Source organism: Bos javanicus, chromosome X (assembly GCF_032452875.1).
Source record: "Bos javanicus breed banteng chromosome X, ARS-OSU_banteng_1.0, whole genome shotgun sequence".
Classification (NCBI taxonomy): domain Eukaryota; kingdom Metazoa; phylum Chordata; class Mammalia; order Artiodactyla; family Bovidae; genus Bos; species Bos javanicus.
The window spans coordinates 139,602,243-139,620,303 of NC_083897.1; the positions used below are offsets into that span (position 1 = coordinate 139,602,243).

The following is an 18,061-nucleotide window of genomic DNA, read 5'->3' on the forward strand; positions in this document are numbered from 1 at the left end:
TAATTTTTAATATTCTTTTCTATTATGGTTTCTTATACGATATTTTTTTCTCTTGGAGTATAGTGGCTTTCCAGGCTTCCGTGGTGGCTCAGATGGTAAAGAATCCACCTGCCATGCGGGAGACCTGGGTGCGATCCCTGGATCGGGAAGATCCCCTGGAGGAGGGCATGGCAACCCACTCCAGTATTCTTGCCTGGAGAATCCCACACACTGAGGAGCCTGGCGGGCTACAGTCCACAGGGTTGCAAAGAGTCAGACATTACTGGGCGACTAAGCACAATACACAGTTGCTTTCCAATGTTCTGTTAGTTTTTGCTTTACAACATGAATGAGTTAGAAGTATAACATATCCCCTCCCTCTTGAACCCCCTCCCACCTCCCTCCCCATCCCACCCCTCTAGGTTGTCACAGAGCCCCAGGTGGAGTTCCCTGAGTCACACAGCAAATTCCCACTGGCTGTCTGTTTTACTTATGTTAACCCACCTTGCAATCTTACGTGAGCATGTGCCAATAGAGGATCCAGCATTGGCTTGCCTGTGAGACCGCACTTAGGGAGCAGGGGGGCTTTTGTTGAACACCTTTGCCCCAGACTAACCTCCAGAGACTGTGATCTGCTCTTTGCAGACGACAGTCATCACGACTCCTTTCTCTGTTGTCGTCGTTGGTGTTAATTGGCAGCGCTGTTGCAGAGCTGCAACTGAAACGTTTCTGAGGCCACAGAATTGTTGTGGGAGAGGAGTTGCCTTAGAGAGGTCTGTAGGAAAAAAGTGCTCAGTTAGCATTGGAATCCAGCCTTCAAGGATTTTCCAAAGGTGATTAAAAAAAAAAAAAATAAGATTGTAATTGGGAGAACACATAGCTTGCCTGGGGACCAGGAGTGGAGGGTGAGGATCAGGCCCAGAAGGGCTTCTAGCCTGTGAAGCACCCGACACCTGGGGTTAGCTTTGTAGGGTCCAGGTATTGCGTTTGGCAGGCTTCCCTGGTGGCTCAGATGGTAAACAATTTGCCTGCAATGCAGGGTTCAATCCCTGGGTTGGGAAGATCCCCTGAAAGAGGGCATGGCTACCCACTCCAGTATTCGTGCCTGGAGAATCCCATGGACAGAGGAGCCTGGTGGGCTACGGTCCATGGAGTCACAAAGAGTCAGACAGGACTGAGCAACTATCACTTATATAATTACCTTGTGTGGTGGGCACAGAGGTCTGGAACCAGAATGACTTTTCTTCTGACAAAACATAGGGTCACCTATTAATTTTCTTTTTCAGGAATGCAACAAGTTTACCTATGATTTTGCTGAAGAAATCCGAAGGCAGTCTTTTGGGGCACTAACACCTGGCTATGATTTCATGGCCCGGTTGAGGTACGTATTTATTTATATATATATATATCAGATCGGATCAGATCAGTCGCTCAGTCGTGTCCGACTCTGTGATCCCATGAACCACAGCATACCAGGCCTCCCTGTCCATCACCAACTCCCGGAGCTTGCTCAAACTCATGTCCGTTGAGTCGGTGATGCCATCCAACCATCTCCTCTATTGTCCCCTTCTCCTCCTGCCTTCAATCTTTCCCAGCATCAGGGTCTTTTCCAATGAGTCAGTTCTTTGCATCAGGTGGGCAAAGAATTGGAGTTTCAGCTTTAGCATCAGTCCTTCCAATGAATATTCAGGAGTGATTTCCTTTAGGATGGACTGGTTGGATCTCCTTGCAGTCCAAAGGACTCTCAAGAGTCTTCTCCAACACCACAGTTCAACACCACCAAAGCATCAATTCTTTGGTCCTCAGCTTTCTTTATAGTCCAACTCTCATATGCAAACATGACTACTGGAAAGAAAAACCATAGCTTTGACTAAACAGACCTTTGTTGGCAAAGTAATATCTCTGCATTTTAATATGCTGTCTAGATTGGTCATAGCTTTTCTTCCAAGGAGCAAGTGTCTTTTAATTTCATGGCTGCAGTCACCATCTGCAGTGATTTTGGAGCCTGCAAAAATAAAGTTTGTGACTATTTCCTCATGTATTTGCCAGGAAGTGTTGGGACCAGATGTCATGATCTTAGTTTTCTGAATGTAGAGTTTTAAGCCAACTTTTTAACTCTCCTCTTTCACTTTCATCAAGAGGCTCTTTAGTTTTTCTTCACTTTCTGCCATAAGGGTCGAATCATCTACATATCTGAGGTTATTGATATTTTTCCCAGCAATCTTGATTCCAGGTGAGAATATATATATTCCCACGTGGCACAGTGGCAAACAATCCATCTGCCAATGCAGGACACACAGGAGACTCGGGTTCGATTCAGAAAGATTCCCCTGGAGAAGGGCATGGCAACCCACTCCAGTATTCATGCCTGGGGAATCCCATGGACAGAGGAGCCTGGCGGGCTGCAGTGCATGAGGTCCCAAAGAGTCGGACATGACTGAGTAGCAGAGCGTGTATATGGTAACGTTTCACCACAGAGCCTGCGTAACCGGGATGCTGTGGATGAGCCGTAGCGAGCTCAGGCAGCATTGTCAGCAGAGCGTGTATATAGTACGTTTCACCGCAGAGCCTGCGTAACCAGGCTGCTGTGGATGAACCGTAGCAAGCTCAGTCAGCATTGTCACTCCTCAGATGTTCACGAGGTGGCCAGTCATCAAAGGGGAAGCGTGAGGTGGACAGTCAGGCTGCTCAAGATGGCAGTTCTCTTGCTCTCTGTACATCCCCTGTCCGGACCTGTCCTGGCTACCCAGGCACCCAATCTCGTCTCCTCGCTTGTCTCTGCCCCGCGATCCTCGTCATCTTCAGGCCAGAGGGGCTCCACCTGCCAGTTTCATGAAGCGGAATGGCTGTCCTCCACGATGGTCGTTAACCTGCAAACTTATGAGCTGGTCCCTGCTGTAACCAAGGAGCCTACCTAACCCCAATGCCCCGTATAAACGGTGACCTCCTCCTCCCGCCAATCTTGGCTGCCTTGTCCTGTCCATGACACACGGGCGAGGCATTGCTCCACCGCTTTTATATCTTTTTGGATTTGGATGTGTGAGATTCTGCAGCTGCTAAGCCTCTGGCGTTCCTGTCACTGTGTGGACTATCTCATGGATTTCGGGTGGGGGCAGCTAGAAGGCTCGCAGGCCTGAGGGGGTGCAGTCCTGCAGGCCGCTCCCTTTCTCTCCTCCAGGAGCGGAGTGGAGTCGATTCTCCCCACCAACGCGCACGAGCTGGCCCATGGCCGCCTGCACGTCTCCATCACCAACACCAGGACCAGGAGGAACTGCCTGGTGTCCAGCTTTCCCTCCAGGGAGGACCTCATCAAGGTAAAGGTGGCCGCGCCCCACGGTGCAGGGAGCCAGCCAGCCCGGTGTGCGTGTTGAGCACAGTGAGTGTGCAGGGTCTTTAAGTCAGCGGTCCCCAGCGTTCCGGGCGCCAGGGACGGCTTCATGGAACACTTTTTTCTTTTTCTTTTTTTCCCTTAAAGACTTTATTTTGTATTGAGGTATAGCTAATTAATAAACAACGTTGGGATAGTTGTAGGTGGACGGAAAGGGACTCAGCCACACATACACATGCATCCTTTCTCCCCCAAACTCCCCTCCATCCAGGCTGCCACGTGACACTGAGTAGAGTTCCCTGTGCTGTCCAGCAGGTCCTTGTTGCTTCTCCATGTTAAATACAGCAGTGTGTCCGTGTCCACCCCAAACTCCCTGACTATCCCTTCCCCGATCCTTCCCCTTGGGAACCATAAGGTGATTACAGAGTACTGAGCAGAGTTCCCTGTGCGGTCCAGCAGGTCCTTGTGGGTTCTCCATGGTAAATACGGCCGAGTGTCCATGTCCATCCCAGACTCTGCAACTCCATCCCCCATCCTTCACCCCCACCGGCTTAGCCAACCGTAAGTTTGTCCTCTGTAAGTCAGTGCGTCTCCTTCTGTAGGTTCATCTGTATCACTGAGGACAGTTTTTCCGTGGACTGGGGAAACGTGCAGGAGGATGTTTCGGGGATGATTCAAGCACATCACGTTTATTGCCCACTTTATTTCTATTATTATTGCATCAGTTCTGCCTCAGGTTCTCAGGCATTAGACCCCGGAGGTTGTGAACCCCTGCTCTAAATCCAGCTTTGCATCTCGGGCCTCATAGATAATGGGTGCTCCATCAGTCCTGCGTCTCATGGATGGATCTCAGTGTTCCTGAGGCCACAACACAGCAGGCGGCTCCCAGAGGCCTGTGGACGAGCCCGGTGTCTTGTCTCGTGATGTTCAGTGTGGCCACATTTACTCTGTGGGTGAACTTGAGTACCAGTAACTGTTCTTTACACTGTTGTAGGTTAATGCTCTGCAGTTCACGTAAGACTTTGTGCGTGGACTACCGTATTCAGTCCTTCCACACGCCTTCTGTAAATCAGGCAGGACAGGCAAGATTAACGCCTCTTCTGTTGCTTTCTTAACAGAAGAAAGGGGCAGAAAGATTTTATGTGGCACGCCCCAGGCTGTACCGATTGCCAGTGGGAATCCGTGTCTCTTAACCTTTTCAACCGAATGCTCCCTTTCGTTTCTTCTGTTTGGCATTGACGCCTTTCTGTCCACACACACATGGAAGCTGGTTGAGAATTCATGATCTCTGGGAGCTATTTCAGCTGACTTGAAAATAGCAATGCATTGGTAAGGGGATACATGAAATATTTTAAATTGTCAAGGACACACTAGTGCTTCCCTAGTAACTCAGACGGCTCAGTTGGTAAAGAATCCACCTGCCATGCAGGAGACCTGGGTTCGATCCCTAGGTCGAGAAAACCCCCTGGAGAAGGAAATGGCAACCCTCTCCAGTGTTCTTGCCTGGAGGATCCCATGGACAGAGGAGCCTGGCAGGCTACAATCTATGGGTTTGCGGAGTCGGAACGACTGAGCGACTAATGTGCAAGGATGCACGGCTCTTAGAAATGCCAGCCGAGTTTTATTTTCCTTCTGTGGGTGTTGTGGGGCTTCCCTCACGGTACAGATGGTAAAGAATCTGCCTGCAATGCGGGAGACTTGGCTTTGATCCCTGGGTCAGGTAGATCCCCTCAAGAAGGGCATGGCTACCCACTCCAGTATTCTCCAGTGGAGAGTGCCCACGGGCAGAGGAGCCTGGTGGGCTGCAGTCCATGGGGTCTGCAAAGAGTCGGACACGACTGGGGGACTCACACTTTATCTTTCTGTGGGAAACATAGCAAGCCTCGGGTGATAGAGAACATGTGTGTGCAGACAGCAGCAGGTGATGGATTGAGCGTGAGAGCTAAAAGTTTCACCTGAATTAATGATAAATGCATTGTTGTTTTTTTTAACTATCGAATCTCCCTGTTTGAATTTTACATTTGAATGATATGATTTGAAATACCTAATGAAGTGTTGAGCTGACAAGTGAAATTACTCTGCGATTTAAGAGATTATAATATCTTCACTCCATGTACCAATTCTTCTTGTCTCACTCATACACTGATATTCAATCTCTCTTAAGAAAATATTTTTCTATAATGTAATTGTTAAGCTTGTGTAGACTTAAAGACTAGAAAGAGGGAAGCCGATAAATCCATCCCTGAGTTGTCACAGATCGTCAACACCAACACAGAGACATCAGGCTGGCAGTGGGTCAGAACACCTCTTCTTGTACAAGATTGTGAACAAAGGACTGTCATCTCATCATAAAACAGGAGGGGAGGGACTTCCCTGGTGGTCCAGCAGTTAAGACTCCATGTTTCCACTGCAGCAGGCCCCATCCCTGGGTGGGGGACTGAAGTACCACATGCTGTGCAGTGGGGCCACCAATATATATATATACACAGCCACACACATACCTGTGTGTGTGTATATGTATATATAAGGAATTCTGCTCATAGTTTCTACCTTTATATTGAGTCTGTGCCTGGCTACTCTGTCTACAGAACCCTTGATATTTTCTACCAGTTCAGTTAGGTTCAGTTGCCCAGTTGTGTCTGACTCTCCATGACCCCATGGACTGCAGCACGCCAGGCCTCCCTGTCCATCACCAACTCCCGGAGCTCACTCACACTCATTGCGTCAAGTCAGTGATGCCATCCAACCATCTCATCCTCTGTTGTCCCCTTGTCCTCCTACCTTCAGTCTTTCCCAGCATCAGGGTCTTTTCCAGTGAGTCAGTTCTTTGCATCAGGTGGCCAAAGGATTGGAGTTTCAGCTTCAGCATCAGTCCTTCCAATGAACACCCAGGACTGATCTCCTTTAGGATGGACTGGTTGGATCTCCTTGCAGTCCAAGGGAGTCTCAAGTGTCTTCTCCAACACCACAGTTCAAAAGCATCAGTTCTTCAGTGCTCAGCTTTATTTATAGTCCAACTCTCACATCCATACATGACCACTGGAAAAACCATAGCCTTGATTAGATGGACATTTGTTGGCAAAGTAATGTCTCTGCTTTTTAATACGCTGTCTAGGTTGGTCATGACTTTCCTTCCAAGGAATAAGCATGTTTTAATTTCGTGGCTGCAATCACCATCTGCAGTGATTTTGCACCACCACCCTCCCCAAAAATAAAGTCTGTCACTGTTTCCATTGTTTCCCCATCTATTTGCCATGAAGTGATGGGACCAGATGCCATGATCTTCATTTCTGAATGTTGAGCTTTAAGCCAACTTTTTCACTCTCCACTTTCACTTTCATTAAGAGGCTTTTGAGTTCCTCTTCACTTTCTGCCATAAGGGTGGTGTCATCTGCATATCCGAGGTTATTGATATTTCTCCCGGCAGTCTTGATTCCAGCTTGTGTTTCTTCCAGTCCAGTGTTTCTCATGATGTCCTCTGCATATAAGTTAAATAAACAGGGTGACAATATACAGCCTTGACGAACTCCTTTTCCTATTTGGAACCAGTCTGTTGTTCCATGTCCAGTTCTCAGTGTTGCTTCCTGACCTGCACACAGCTTTCTCAGGACGCAGGTCGGGTGGTCTGGATATTTTCTGTATCCCACCATGACTCACTGACCGCTGTTCAGCACACATTTGTTACTGCTCTGTCTAACTTCGTTTTTGTCTGTCTTCCCTCCTAGAGTGTAAGCCCCACGGAGCGTCAGGGACTGCTGTCTTCTGTCCCCTACTGAGTCCCCAGCCCTCACACTATGCCAGCTCCATCAATTTGTGTTCCATGAATGAATATGAATTAATAAATCAATGAACTGAGGTGGCACCTACTAAAAGCACGAAGAAGCTGCATCCTTCACGTTGAGTGCTCTGGACAAAATAAAGGAGCTGGTTTAGAGGCCCCACAGCAGCCCAGGTGTCTAACATTCTGCTTGGTCGCCATGCTCCCACTCCACCAATGCTCGATAAAATCACCCTCTTAATTCCTTTCGTGTGGGGGTGTGACTAACGTTTCCCCCAGCCCTGCCACTAAAATGTCCACACTGTACTCCCCAGGACCTGCGAACCAGGCATCTCACTTGGCAGATGGGATCGTGTAGACAGGATGAACGTGACAATCTCAGTGGGGAGGGGGAGATGGTGCTGGGCTAGGTGGGCGGACCCCAGCTAAGCCTGAGTGCGTTTAGAAATAAGAGACGCTTGCAGATTCTGAGATGCAGGAGACTTTGCGTAAGGAGGTCACAGAGGGTGTGCACCCCTTGGAGCAGCCAGTGACGCTGAGGGACCACAGTCCTACAGCTGCTGGAACCGCGCGCTTTACCGAGATCTAAATGAGCAGGAAACCCGGTCTCCCCAGGAGCCCCCGGGAAGGAAGGCCCTGCCATCACCTTAATTCTTTGTCTCAGGTGGATCCAGCCCATTTTGGGTCCCGATCTCCGTACCCTAGAATCGTCCGTTTGTCTTGTTTTTAGACTCTCAGTTTGCAGTACATTGTTAAAGCAGCAGTACACTTGCCAGGAAAATCCCACGGACAGAGGAGCCTGGTGGGCTGCAGGCCATGGGGTCGCTGAGTGTCGGACACGACTGAGCAACTTCACTTTCACTTTTCAGTTCCATGCATTGGAGAAGGAAATGGCACCCCACTCCAGTGTTCTTGCCTGGAGAATCCCAGGGATGGGGGAGCCTGGTTGGTTGCCGTCTGTGGGGTCGCAAAGAGTCGGACACGACTGAAGTGACTTAGCAGCAGCAGTGACCCATGGTGGTGGTTTAGTCGCTCAGTTGTGTCCCACTCTCTGCGACCCCACGGACTGTAGACCGCCAGCCTCCTCTGTCCGTGCGACTTCCCAAGGCAAGATGCTGGAGTGGGTTTGCCATTTCCTTCTCCAGGATAGTGAACTGTGGCAGTATGTAAACAGGATTTTTTTTTTTTTCCTGATTTGCTTTGTTTTGGATAATAACTGCTCAGAGAACTAGTGTAATTACTTGAGTTCATTGAACAGAAGAGAAACAGTTGACACAACTGCGTAATACCTTGTAAGGAAAATGATAGAATAATTAACATGTATCCTAGGTTATACGAGACACATTTTAAGAGTTGAGTAGAATGGTCTAATATTTTGCAGAAACTAAAAACAGGTGGCTAGTTCCTTGACAGCAGATGGTGGCAATAATAATGCATGAAATAGACGCCTGGAATACGCATGAGCACGTAGTTCAAAGAGCAAGATTGGTCAAGCGTACAGGAGGGAAGAAGAAAAAAGCATGACGACGGGAAAATAAACCCTCCCCCTCTGGGTGGTGACGTGCTGTGTTCTGATGAATGAGGCAAGTGGGAACCACTGTCTGAGATAGTTGTTCTTTCCTTTTTTTTTTTAATCTAAAGCAAAACGTGAATGTGAAGATCACTCAGTTGTGTGGCCCATGGAATTCTCCAGGCCAGGATACTGGAGTGGGGAGCCTTTCCCTTCTCCAGGGGATCTTCCCAACCCAGGGATCGAACCCAGGTCTCCCGCATTGCAGGCGGATTCTTCACCAGCTGAGCCACGAGGGCAGCCCTAATTACAGTTGCCGATGCTGCTGCTAAGTCGCTTCAGTCGTGTCCGACTCTGTGCAACCCCATAGACGGCAGCCCACCAGGCTCCCCCGTCCCTGGGATTCTCCAGGCAAGAACACTGAAGTGGGTTGCCATTTCCTTCTCCAGTGCATGAAAGTGAAAAGGGAAAGTGAAGTTGCTCAGTTGTGTCCGACTCATGGACTGCAGCCTACCAGGCTCCTCCATCCACGTGATTTTCCAGGCAAGAGTACTGGAGTGGGCTGCCATTGCCTTCTCCGTAATTACAGTTAATGTTTAGTAAATAATGAAGAAATAGGATAAGCCACACACATCACTGCTTTGCACTCCTGTGTGAGTCTGTCATGAAATTAAAGCCCCAGCTTTTATTTTATTCCACTGACTGGATAGAATTTACCCTTTCCTAAACGTTCTTGTACTCCTATCTTTGTTTATGAGCACAGTGGTCACATGCGTGCTGAGTTGCATCAGTCGAGTCCAACTCTTTGCGACCCCGTGGACTGTAGCCCTCCAGGCTCCTCCCTCCATGGGATTCTCCAGGCAAGAATCCTGCAGTGGGTTGCCATTTCCTCCAGGGGATCTTCCCAACCCAGGGATTGAACCTGCGTCTCTTATGTCTCCTGCACTGGCAGGTGAGCTCTTTACCACTAGTGACAGCTGGGTGGCTCACCTACATCTATAAAGTCTTGAGAAATGAATGATTACTACTGGGTTTTGCTGCCTTTAGGCATCTGATTTTAACACCTCTCACCACTGGCCCGGTGCACATTCACCCACGTGCTTTTGTGTGATGATTCACACTTAAACTATATTAGCTTCATTTTTGGTGGCATGGAGATATTCTTCTTTCATCTGAGCGGCAATGGTAGTTGATTCTTTTCTAAGAACCTCTTAAAAAAAAAAAACACCTGACCGCGTTGGGTTTTAGTTGGGGCACCAGGGATCTTTAGTTGCAGCATGTGGCATCCAGTTCCCTGACCAGGGATCGAACCTGGGCCCCCTGCATTGGGAGCATAGTGTGTTAGCCACTGGACCATCAGAGAAACTCCTCTCAGAACCTCCTTTGAAAGTTATGTGGTCCAAAGACTCATTTTATCTGAGATTGGATTTCCATAGCATTTGGCATCATATGTCCCTGGCAATGGAACTTACTGCCGTGCTCTGAATGTATCCCTCCCAAATTCCCGTGTCGAAGTCTTAACCCCCGTTATGATGGTGTCTGGAGGTGGAGGGTCTTTGCGAAGTGCTGAGGTCATGAGGATGGAGCTGACATGAATGGGATGAGTGCACTTACAAAAGAGACCCCGAGAGCGCCCCTCACCGCTTGCAGCAGGTGAGGATGTAGAAGTGGGTTCCCAGTAGACACGGAGGCTCGTACTGCCGAGATTCTACAACTGTGCCAGGTAAACTTCGGTTCCTAAGCCTCCCAGTCTGTGGGATTTTGTTGTAGCAACCTGAACGGACTAGAACGGGGGACTGGCATTGAGAGGCGAGAAACCTCTATAACAAATACCGGAAGTGGCTCTGTAACTGAGTTCATGACCAGGAAGAGGCTCAGTGAGTTTAGAGGCTCAGGTTAGCAAAAGCCTGCACTGCCGCAGGGGGTTCCGGTGAGGACTCGGAAAGAAAACAGGAAACCGGGGAGAGAGCCTCCACCTCCGTCTTCTTAGAGAAACCTGGAGAGTGCAGGCCATATGAATGAGGTCGCAGTCGGAAGCGAAGTTTTGTTGTTGTTGTTAAGTACTTTATTTGGCTGAGTCTGATCTTAGTTGCAGCCCTTGGAAACTTTGCGTTGCATCACGTGGGATGTTTCTTGGCAGTCTACAGGCTCCCTAGTTGTGCTGTGTCTGGTCTGGAGCACGTGGTCTCAGCAGTCACAGCGCCTAGCCTTAGCGAACGGGATCCTAATTCCCCTACCAAGGATCGAACCCACGTCCCTGGCATTGCAAGATGGGCCCTTAACCACTGGCCCTCCAGCAGAGTCCATGGAAACCCAGAAATCTTAAGCAGACGGCGGAGGAAAGATCATCCTTGTCATGAGCTGACCAAGAAGAATTATGTGTGTGTCCTCCCCTGTTCTGTGGATGCTACAGCTCGCTGGCGCTCATGTTGGATGTTTGGGGGCAGTTTCCAAGCACAGCGTGGAAGGAGCAACCTAGTTTCTCTTGGCTACTTAGAGTGAGAGATAGGAAGAGGCAAGAGACTTCAAGATGGAATTGTTCCGCAAAACGGGAGGAGGACTTAAAGGTTTGGAACGTTCTCAGCCTGGGCATCCTGGAAAGAAGGAGACTGCCCATTTAGGATGCAACTGGAAGGGTGTGGCCATCTGGCCGGGTAACCTTGTGATGACGGGGTCAGGCGAGTTCGGCCATCTAGACGGAAGCCAGGCCCTGTGGTCCCACAGCACGGGAGAAGGCCTTTCAGACAGCATTGGTGGCTCTTACCATCAGAGGTCTGAGAGTGCCAGGCCCTCGCCAACACAGGGCACAGCAGAGGAGGCGCTCCCATGAAGGCAGTGCCCTGCAGAGCCAGGGGGTGCAGCTGACCCCCATCCCACCCCACGACCCCAGCCCTGGGGAGACCCTACCAGGAGACCCACTTGTGCTCAGTCGGGTCCGACTCTTTTGTGACCCCCACCCCCATGGACTGTAGCCTGCCAGGCTCCTCTGTCCACGGGATTCTCCAGGCAGGAATACTGGAGCAGATTGCCACGCCCTTCTCCAGTGTATCTTCCTAAACCAGGGATCAAACCCGGGTCTCCTGCATTGCAGGCGGATGCTTTACCACCTGAGCCGCTAGGGAAACCCTGGGGGACCCAGGCACAGAGGCGAACACTTGTCACGGGCTCTCTGTTTGCTTGATCAGTCACCCAGCCGTGTCCGACTCCTGGTGAGCCCATGGACTGCAGTACCCCAGGTCTCCCTGTCCATCACCGTCTCCTGGGCTTTGCCCACGTTCATGTCCATTGCATCGGGGCTGCCGTCCAACCACCTCGTTCTCCGATGCCCTCTTCTCCTTCTGCTGTCAATCTTTCCCAGCATCAGGGACTTTTCCAGTGAGTCGTCTGTTCGCATCAGATGACCAAAATACTTGAGCTTCAGCAAAGGTCCTTCCAGTGAATATTCAGGGTTGATCTCCCTCAAGATTGGTTTGATCTGCCATCATGGGTCCTTGGAGTTCCTTTCTCTGTGGGCCCCTTTGCGTAGTATCCCCCAAATGTCTGAACGTGTTCACTTCATGCCTTTTACGCTCCAGGTTTTATTCTGGGCTATTTTTCTTCAAAAGGAAGCATACAATCAGGAAATCCAAACGTATTGTAATACTAGTCTTCAGCAAAGGATACGTAGAGAAGTAAATCCTTTTTTTAAAAACCAAGTCATGTGTTTGTTGGCCATCCATATATCTTTATTTTTTTGGAGAAGTGTCTGTTTAGGTCTTCCAGGCATTTTGGTTTTTTTTTTCTTTTCTTTTATTGAGCTGTATGAGCTGCTTGTACATTTTGGAAATTCCTCTTTTGTCAGTTACTTTGTTTGCAAATATTTTCTCCCATTCAGAGGGTTTTCTTTTTGTCTTGTTTATGGTTTCCCAGCACAGGGAGCTCAGCTCTGTGCTCTGTGATGACCTAAAGTGATGAGGTGGGGAGCTGGAAGGGAGGCTCAAGAGGGGAGGTTATATGTATACATATGGCTGACTCACCGATTTTTGTACAGCAGACACTAACACAGCCATGAAAGCAATTATACTCAAAACAAACAAAAAAAGCATAGTAAATCAGCTGTATCTCAATAAGAGAAAAAAATTTTTAAAAGTCATGTATCACCCTCACAGCTGAGCAGAAATGATTTTGAAATTAACCATGCCACAGAGGGCTGGGGCTTCCCCAGTGGTTCATCTGTTAAAGAATCTGCCATTTACAAGAGACACAGGAGAGGAGGGTTTGTTCCCTAAGTTGGGAAGATCCCCCTGGAGGAGTAAATGGCAAGCCACTGCAGTATTCCTGCCTGGAGAATCCCATGGACAGAGGAGCCTGGCAGGCTACCTACCGTCCATAGGGGTCAGAGAGAGTTGGACATGACTCAGCAGCTAAACAACAGCAACAGCAGAGGGATAGAGCTTTGGCACCTGTCTAAATTGGTACAAATCGTTGAATCCGTGTTTAAAGCTCAGCCACTGTGTGTATGCTCTGAGATGGTCTTTCGACATCCATGGATGCTCTCTGATACACACACACCCAGGAGGGCGTCCATGCAGAATGGTGTCCCTCTCAGGAAGAAGAACCCCGTCTCCATCACTACGATGTCCTCAATCTCCCTGCACACAGTGAGTGTTTTTTTCAGGGACAGCTCACATTTAGCCGTTCGAAGGTGAAATAAGGACTGAATTGAAGATTGGTCATTATCTTGGAAAGACTGGGGAAGATAAATTTGAGCCTGTCTTTGAATTTCAACTACGCCAGCAGGCTCTGAATAAACAGCCAGATTCTCATTAAACGCCACAGTCAACTTTAGGCATAAATGAGACTTGTTGAGAATTTATTCTCCAAGGAGGCCAGGCTACATCATTTTCTAAACGCCTCTTTTCTGTGCAATGAAAAATGAGAAGAGCTAGTCCTAACGTCTGTGGAATACGCACTTGGCCGTGGTTTATACAGTTGTAAAGGAAGTCACTAACTTTTTTTCTTACCGTGGTGTACTTTGAGCGTGTGTGTTTGTGCTCATTCGCTCAGTCGTGTTCAACTGTGTGCGATCCCAAGGACTAGCCCACCAGGCTCCTCTGTCTGTGGGAAATACGCCAGCAAGAATCCTGGAGTGGGTTGCCATGCCCTTTTCCAGAGGATCTTCCCACCCAGGGATTGCACCCAAGTCTCCTGTGTCTCCTTACATGGCAACTGGATTCTTTACCACTGAGCTACCAGGGAAGCTCAGGGAAACAAAAGCCACATTAGCGGTTTAACATACATCTAATTCTTTCCTTTTTTTTTTTGGCTGTATCGGGTCTTACTTATGGCACACGGGATCTTTGCTTTTGGCTACAACACGTAAGCTCTTTAGTTGAGACCTATGAACAGTAAGCCGCAGTATGTGGTGTCTAGTTCCCTGAACAGGGATGGATCCAGGGCTGCCTGTACTGGGAGCGCAAGGGTGTCAGCCACTGGACCAGCAGGGAGGTCCCGACACACGTGTTAATTCTTACAGTGCTGGACGAAGTGACGGGGAAGGAGCACTAGGTTCCTGCCTTCTGTAGCAGTGCTTTCAACCAAAGAGCATCCCCAGGACGTGGCTAAATATCCGAGGAGGGCTCAGACACCCCCGCTTGAGACCCCACCCCCCACCCTCGGCCCTAGACGTATCGAGACTTATTAAGAAGAATTTCACCGGGACACCGGTGAGGTTAAGACAGTAGAGGAGCCTGTTTAGCCGTAGTGTTTCATATCTCATTAACCATCTCCCTCCTTAGAAAATCCTATTTACTTGCAGCAGTAAGAAAAGCTGCTTAGTTCCTCTCTGTCGAAAGCCAATTTCCCTACTAACCACAGTTTGATACACAAATCACTAGCCTGAATAAACTGTGACAGAACAAATACATTGATTTTGGGGGAAAATGATGGGTATTTTCCAGTTCACTGCACTCTTCAAACCCGCTCAGAGGATTCTTAACTGTTTCTATCTGTGACAAAGTAATTGGATAGCATTTTTCATCTCAATACCTCCAAAAGAGATCCAGGCATTAACTTGTGAACTTTACTTTATATCTTGTCATGAGGGATGGGGGAACCCACATAGTTCAGCTTCTAAAGGTAGCGGTGTTTTGTTTTTTTTTTTCTCTTTGTTTTTGCAAGCCACATGTCTGCATAGCATAGTGAAATGAGCTGTTATAGTGAAGTTAGGGGTTCGATCCCTGGGTCAGGAAGATCCCCTGGAAGAGAAAATGGCAACCCACTCCAGGATTCTTGCCTGGAGAATCCCACGGACCGAGGAGCCTGATGGGCTACAGTCCATGGGGTCGAAAAGAGTCAGACACCACCGAGCAGTGCACACACAGTGGAATAAGTGACTAGAGTTATAGAGTGTCTTTGGTTGTTTAAAGGCCCCTGTGGCGGTGGTTTAGTCGCTAAGTCGTGTCTGACTCTTACAACCCCGTGGACAGTAAAAAATGTGTCTCCTGCATTGGCAGGTGGATTCTTTTTGTTTTTTTTAATTGAAGGCTGATTACAATATTGTGGTGGTTTTTGCCATACACTCACATGAATCAGCCACGGGTGTCCATGTTGGCAGGTGGATTCTTAACCACTGGACCACCAGGGAAAGTCTGTAATAATTTTTTCCCCCACCACTGTATCCAGTGTACTTTATTATTTTTTTCACAGCTTCGTGTTTTTTTTTTTAATTAACTTTAATTGGAGGATAAGTGAAAGTGAAGTCACTCAGTAATTTCTGACTTCAGGCTCCTGCATACATGGGATTCTCCAGGCAAGAATACTGGAGTGGGTTGCCATTTCCTCCTCCCGGGGGTCTTCCTGACCAAGGGATCGAACCCAGGTCTCCCGCACTGTTAGGCAGATTCTTCACTAACTGAGCTAGGAGGGAAACCCAAATTAAAGGCCTCTAAGTCCTGTCATTTCCAAGACGTGTGCCAGACACAGATTGCTTCCGTCATTGCTTTAGTTCAGCCTTGCCTTTTGCTGGCAGCTTCGTTAAAGAGCCGCACTGCGCTTGTGGAGCACACCTAGGGTCTGTGATTGTTTTCTGTGTTGCTTTGTTTATGTATTCATGGCCACACTAGTTCTGCGCTGCTGTGCGAGGTCTTTCTCAAGTCGAGGTCAGCAAGGGCTACTCGAGTTGGAGTACTCAGGCTTCTGGCAGGGGCTTCTCGTTGCAGAGCACAGGCTCAGTGACTGTAGTCAGTGGGCCCAGGTGCCTTGTGGCCTGTGGCACCTTACTTTCCTGACCAGGAATCGAGCCCGTGTCCCCAGCATTGGCAGGTGGATTCTTAACCACTGTACCACCAGGGAAGTCCGGTAATAATTTTTTCCCCCAGCACTGTATCCATTGTACTTTATAATTTTTTTCACAGCTTCTTTTTTTTTTAATTAATTTTAATTGGAGAATAACTGAAAGTGAAGTTGCTCAGTCTTTTCTGACTCTTTGAGAGCCTATGGAGGATGAGTTTACAATCTAGGGATGGTTTTTGCATACATCCACATGAATCAGTCAAAAGTATACATGTGTTCCCCCACCACACCACGTCCTGAATTCCGCTCCCATTTCCCTCACCACCCTGTCCTGCTGGGTGGTCCCAGAGCACCGGCTAGAAAGTGTTAAGTCACTCAGTTGTGTCCGACTTTCTGCGACCCCACAGACTGTAGCCCGCCAGGCTCCTGTGTCCATGCAGATTCTCCAGGCAAGAATACTGGAGTGGGTTGCCATTGCCGTCCTCCAGGGGATCTTCCCGACCCAGGGATCAAACCCATGTCTCTTGCATTGGCAGGCACATTCTTTACCACTGAGCCACCAGGGAAGCCACTGTAATTATGTTTTTTAAAAGGAGTGGAGAACTGATGAATTAGGGTGAAGGCAGTGACCAGAACTGTATCCAGTCTTGTGCTGAAACCTGTTCAGGGCGACTACGGGGCTGACAAGGTTGGGCCTGAGCTTGCTTGATTTCCATCCTATCGGCCCCACTGATGGCTGTGATCTTCTGCAAACCACCAGAGAGGCTGCTCACCCCAGCTTGCACCTTTCTGGGAAGGGTGCGGGTAGCAGCAGGCGTGGCACCCTATCCATCATGCCCACACCGAAGCTGAGATTTTGGAGATGAATGCCTCAGTGAGGGCTGGTCTGCACTGACCCTCCTTAGAAGGCTGAGACCTCTCGTGCAGGGCTGTCATCATACCTCGGGTCCGTGCTTTGCGCTCGACACCTTACACTTCTCCCTTTAGTTATTTCTCTGTGTTTCACTGGCGGATCGTTGCATTATGATGTTGTGTTGGTCTCTGCCATCCAATCCACACGCATCAGCCGTAGGTACACATGTGTCATCTCCCTCTTAAACCTCCCTCGCACCTTCCACCCCAATTTCTTCTTTTTTCCTTCTTTATTTTTATGGAAGTATTGTTGATTTGATCTGCCTCTTGAGAAATTTGTATGAAGGTCAGGAAGCAACAGTTAGAACTGGACATGGAACAACAGACTGGTTCCAAAGAGGAAAAGGAGTTCGTCAAGGCTGTATATTGTCACCCTGTTTATTCAACTTCTATGCAGAGTACATCGTGAGAAACGCTGGACTGGAAGAAACACAAGCTGGAATCAAGATTGCCGGGAGAAATATCAATAACCTCAGATATGCAGATGACACCACCCTTACGGCAGAAAGTGAAGAGGAACTGAAAAGCCTCTTGATGAAAGTGAAAGTGGAGAGTGAAAAAGTTGGCTTAAAGCTCAACATTCAGAAATGAAGATCATGGCATCTGGTCCCATCACTTCATGGCAAATAGATGAGGAAACAGTGTCAGACTTTATTTTTCTGGGCTCCAAAATCACTACAGATGGTGACTGCAGCCATGAAATTAAAAGACGCTTACTCCTTGGAAGAAAAGTTATGACCAACCTAGATAGCATATTCAAAAGCAGAGACATTACTTTGCCAACAAAGGTTCGTCTAGTCAAGGCTATGGTTTTTCCTGTGGTCATGTATGGATGTGAGAGTTGGACTGTGAAGAAGGCTGAGCACCGAAGAATTGATGCTTTTGAACTGTGGTGTTGGAGAAGACTCTTGAGAGTCCCTTGGACTGCAAGGAGATCCAACCAGTCCATTGTGAAGGAGATCAGCCCTGGGATTTCTTTGGAAGGACTGATGCTGAAGCTGAAACTCCAGTACTTTGGCCACCTCATGTGAAGAGTTGACTCATTGGAAAAGACTCTGATGTTGGGAGGGATTGAGGGCAGGAGGAGAGGGGGACGACAGAGGATGAGATGGCTGGATGGCATCACTGACTCGATGGATGTGAGTCTCAGTGAACTCCGGGAGTTGGTGATGGATGGGGAGGCCTGGTGTGCTGTGATTCATGGAGTCGCAAAGAGTCGGACACGACTGAGTGACTGATCTGATCTGATCTGATCTGATTATGGTTTATCATAGGATTTTTT

General features: G+C 48.6%; 1 protein-coding gene across 7 annotated transcripts in view; it reads left to right on the forward strand.

The window, feature by feature from the left end:
• The window catches only part of PNPLA4 (patatin like phospholipase domain containing 4), a 45,155-nt gene that overhangs the window by 5,836 nt on the left and 21,258 nt on the right, over positions 1-18,061 (forward strand). For all 7 annotated transcript variants that reach the window (XM_061408206.1, XM_061408202.1, XM_061408199.1 and 4 more), the window contains 2 exons: positions 1,266-1,360; positions 3,158-3,293. In XM_061408206.1, coding sequence (XP_061264190.1) covers positions 1,347-1,360; positions 3,158-3,293 — 150 coding nt within the window. In that variant the 5' untranslated portion in view covers positions 1,266-1,346. The remainder of the gene's footprint in view (positions 1-1,265; positions 1,361-3,157; positions 3,294-18,061) is intronic.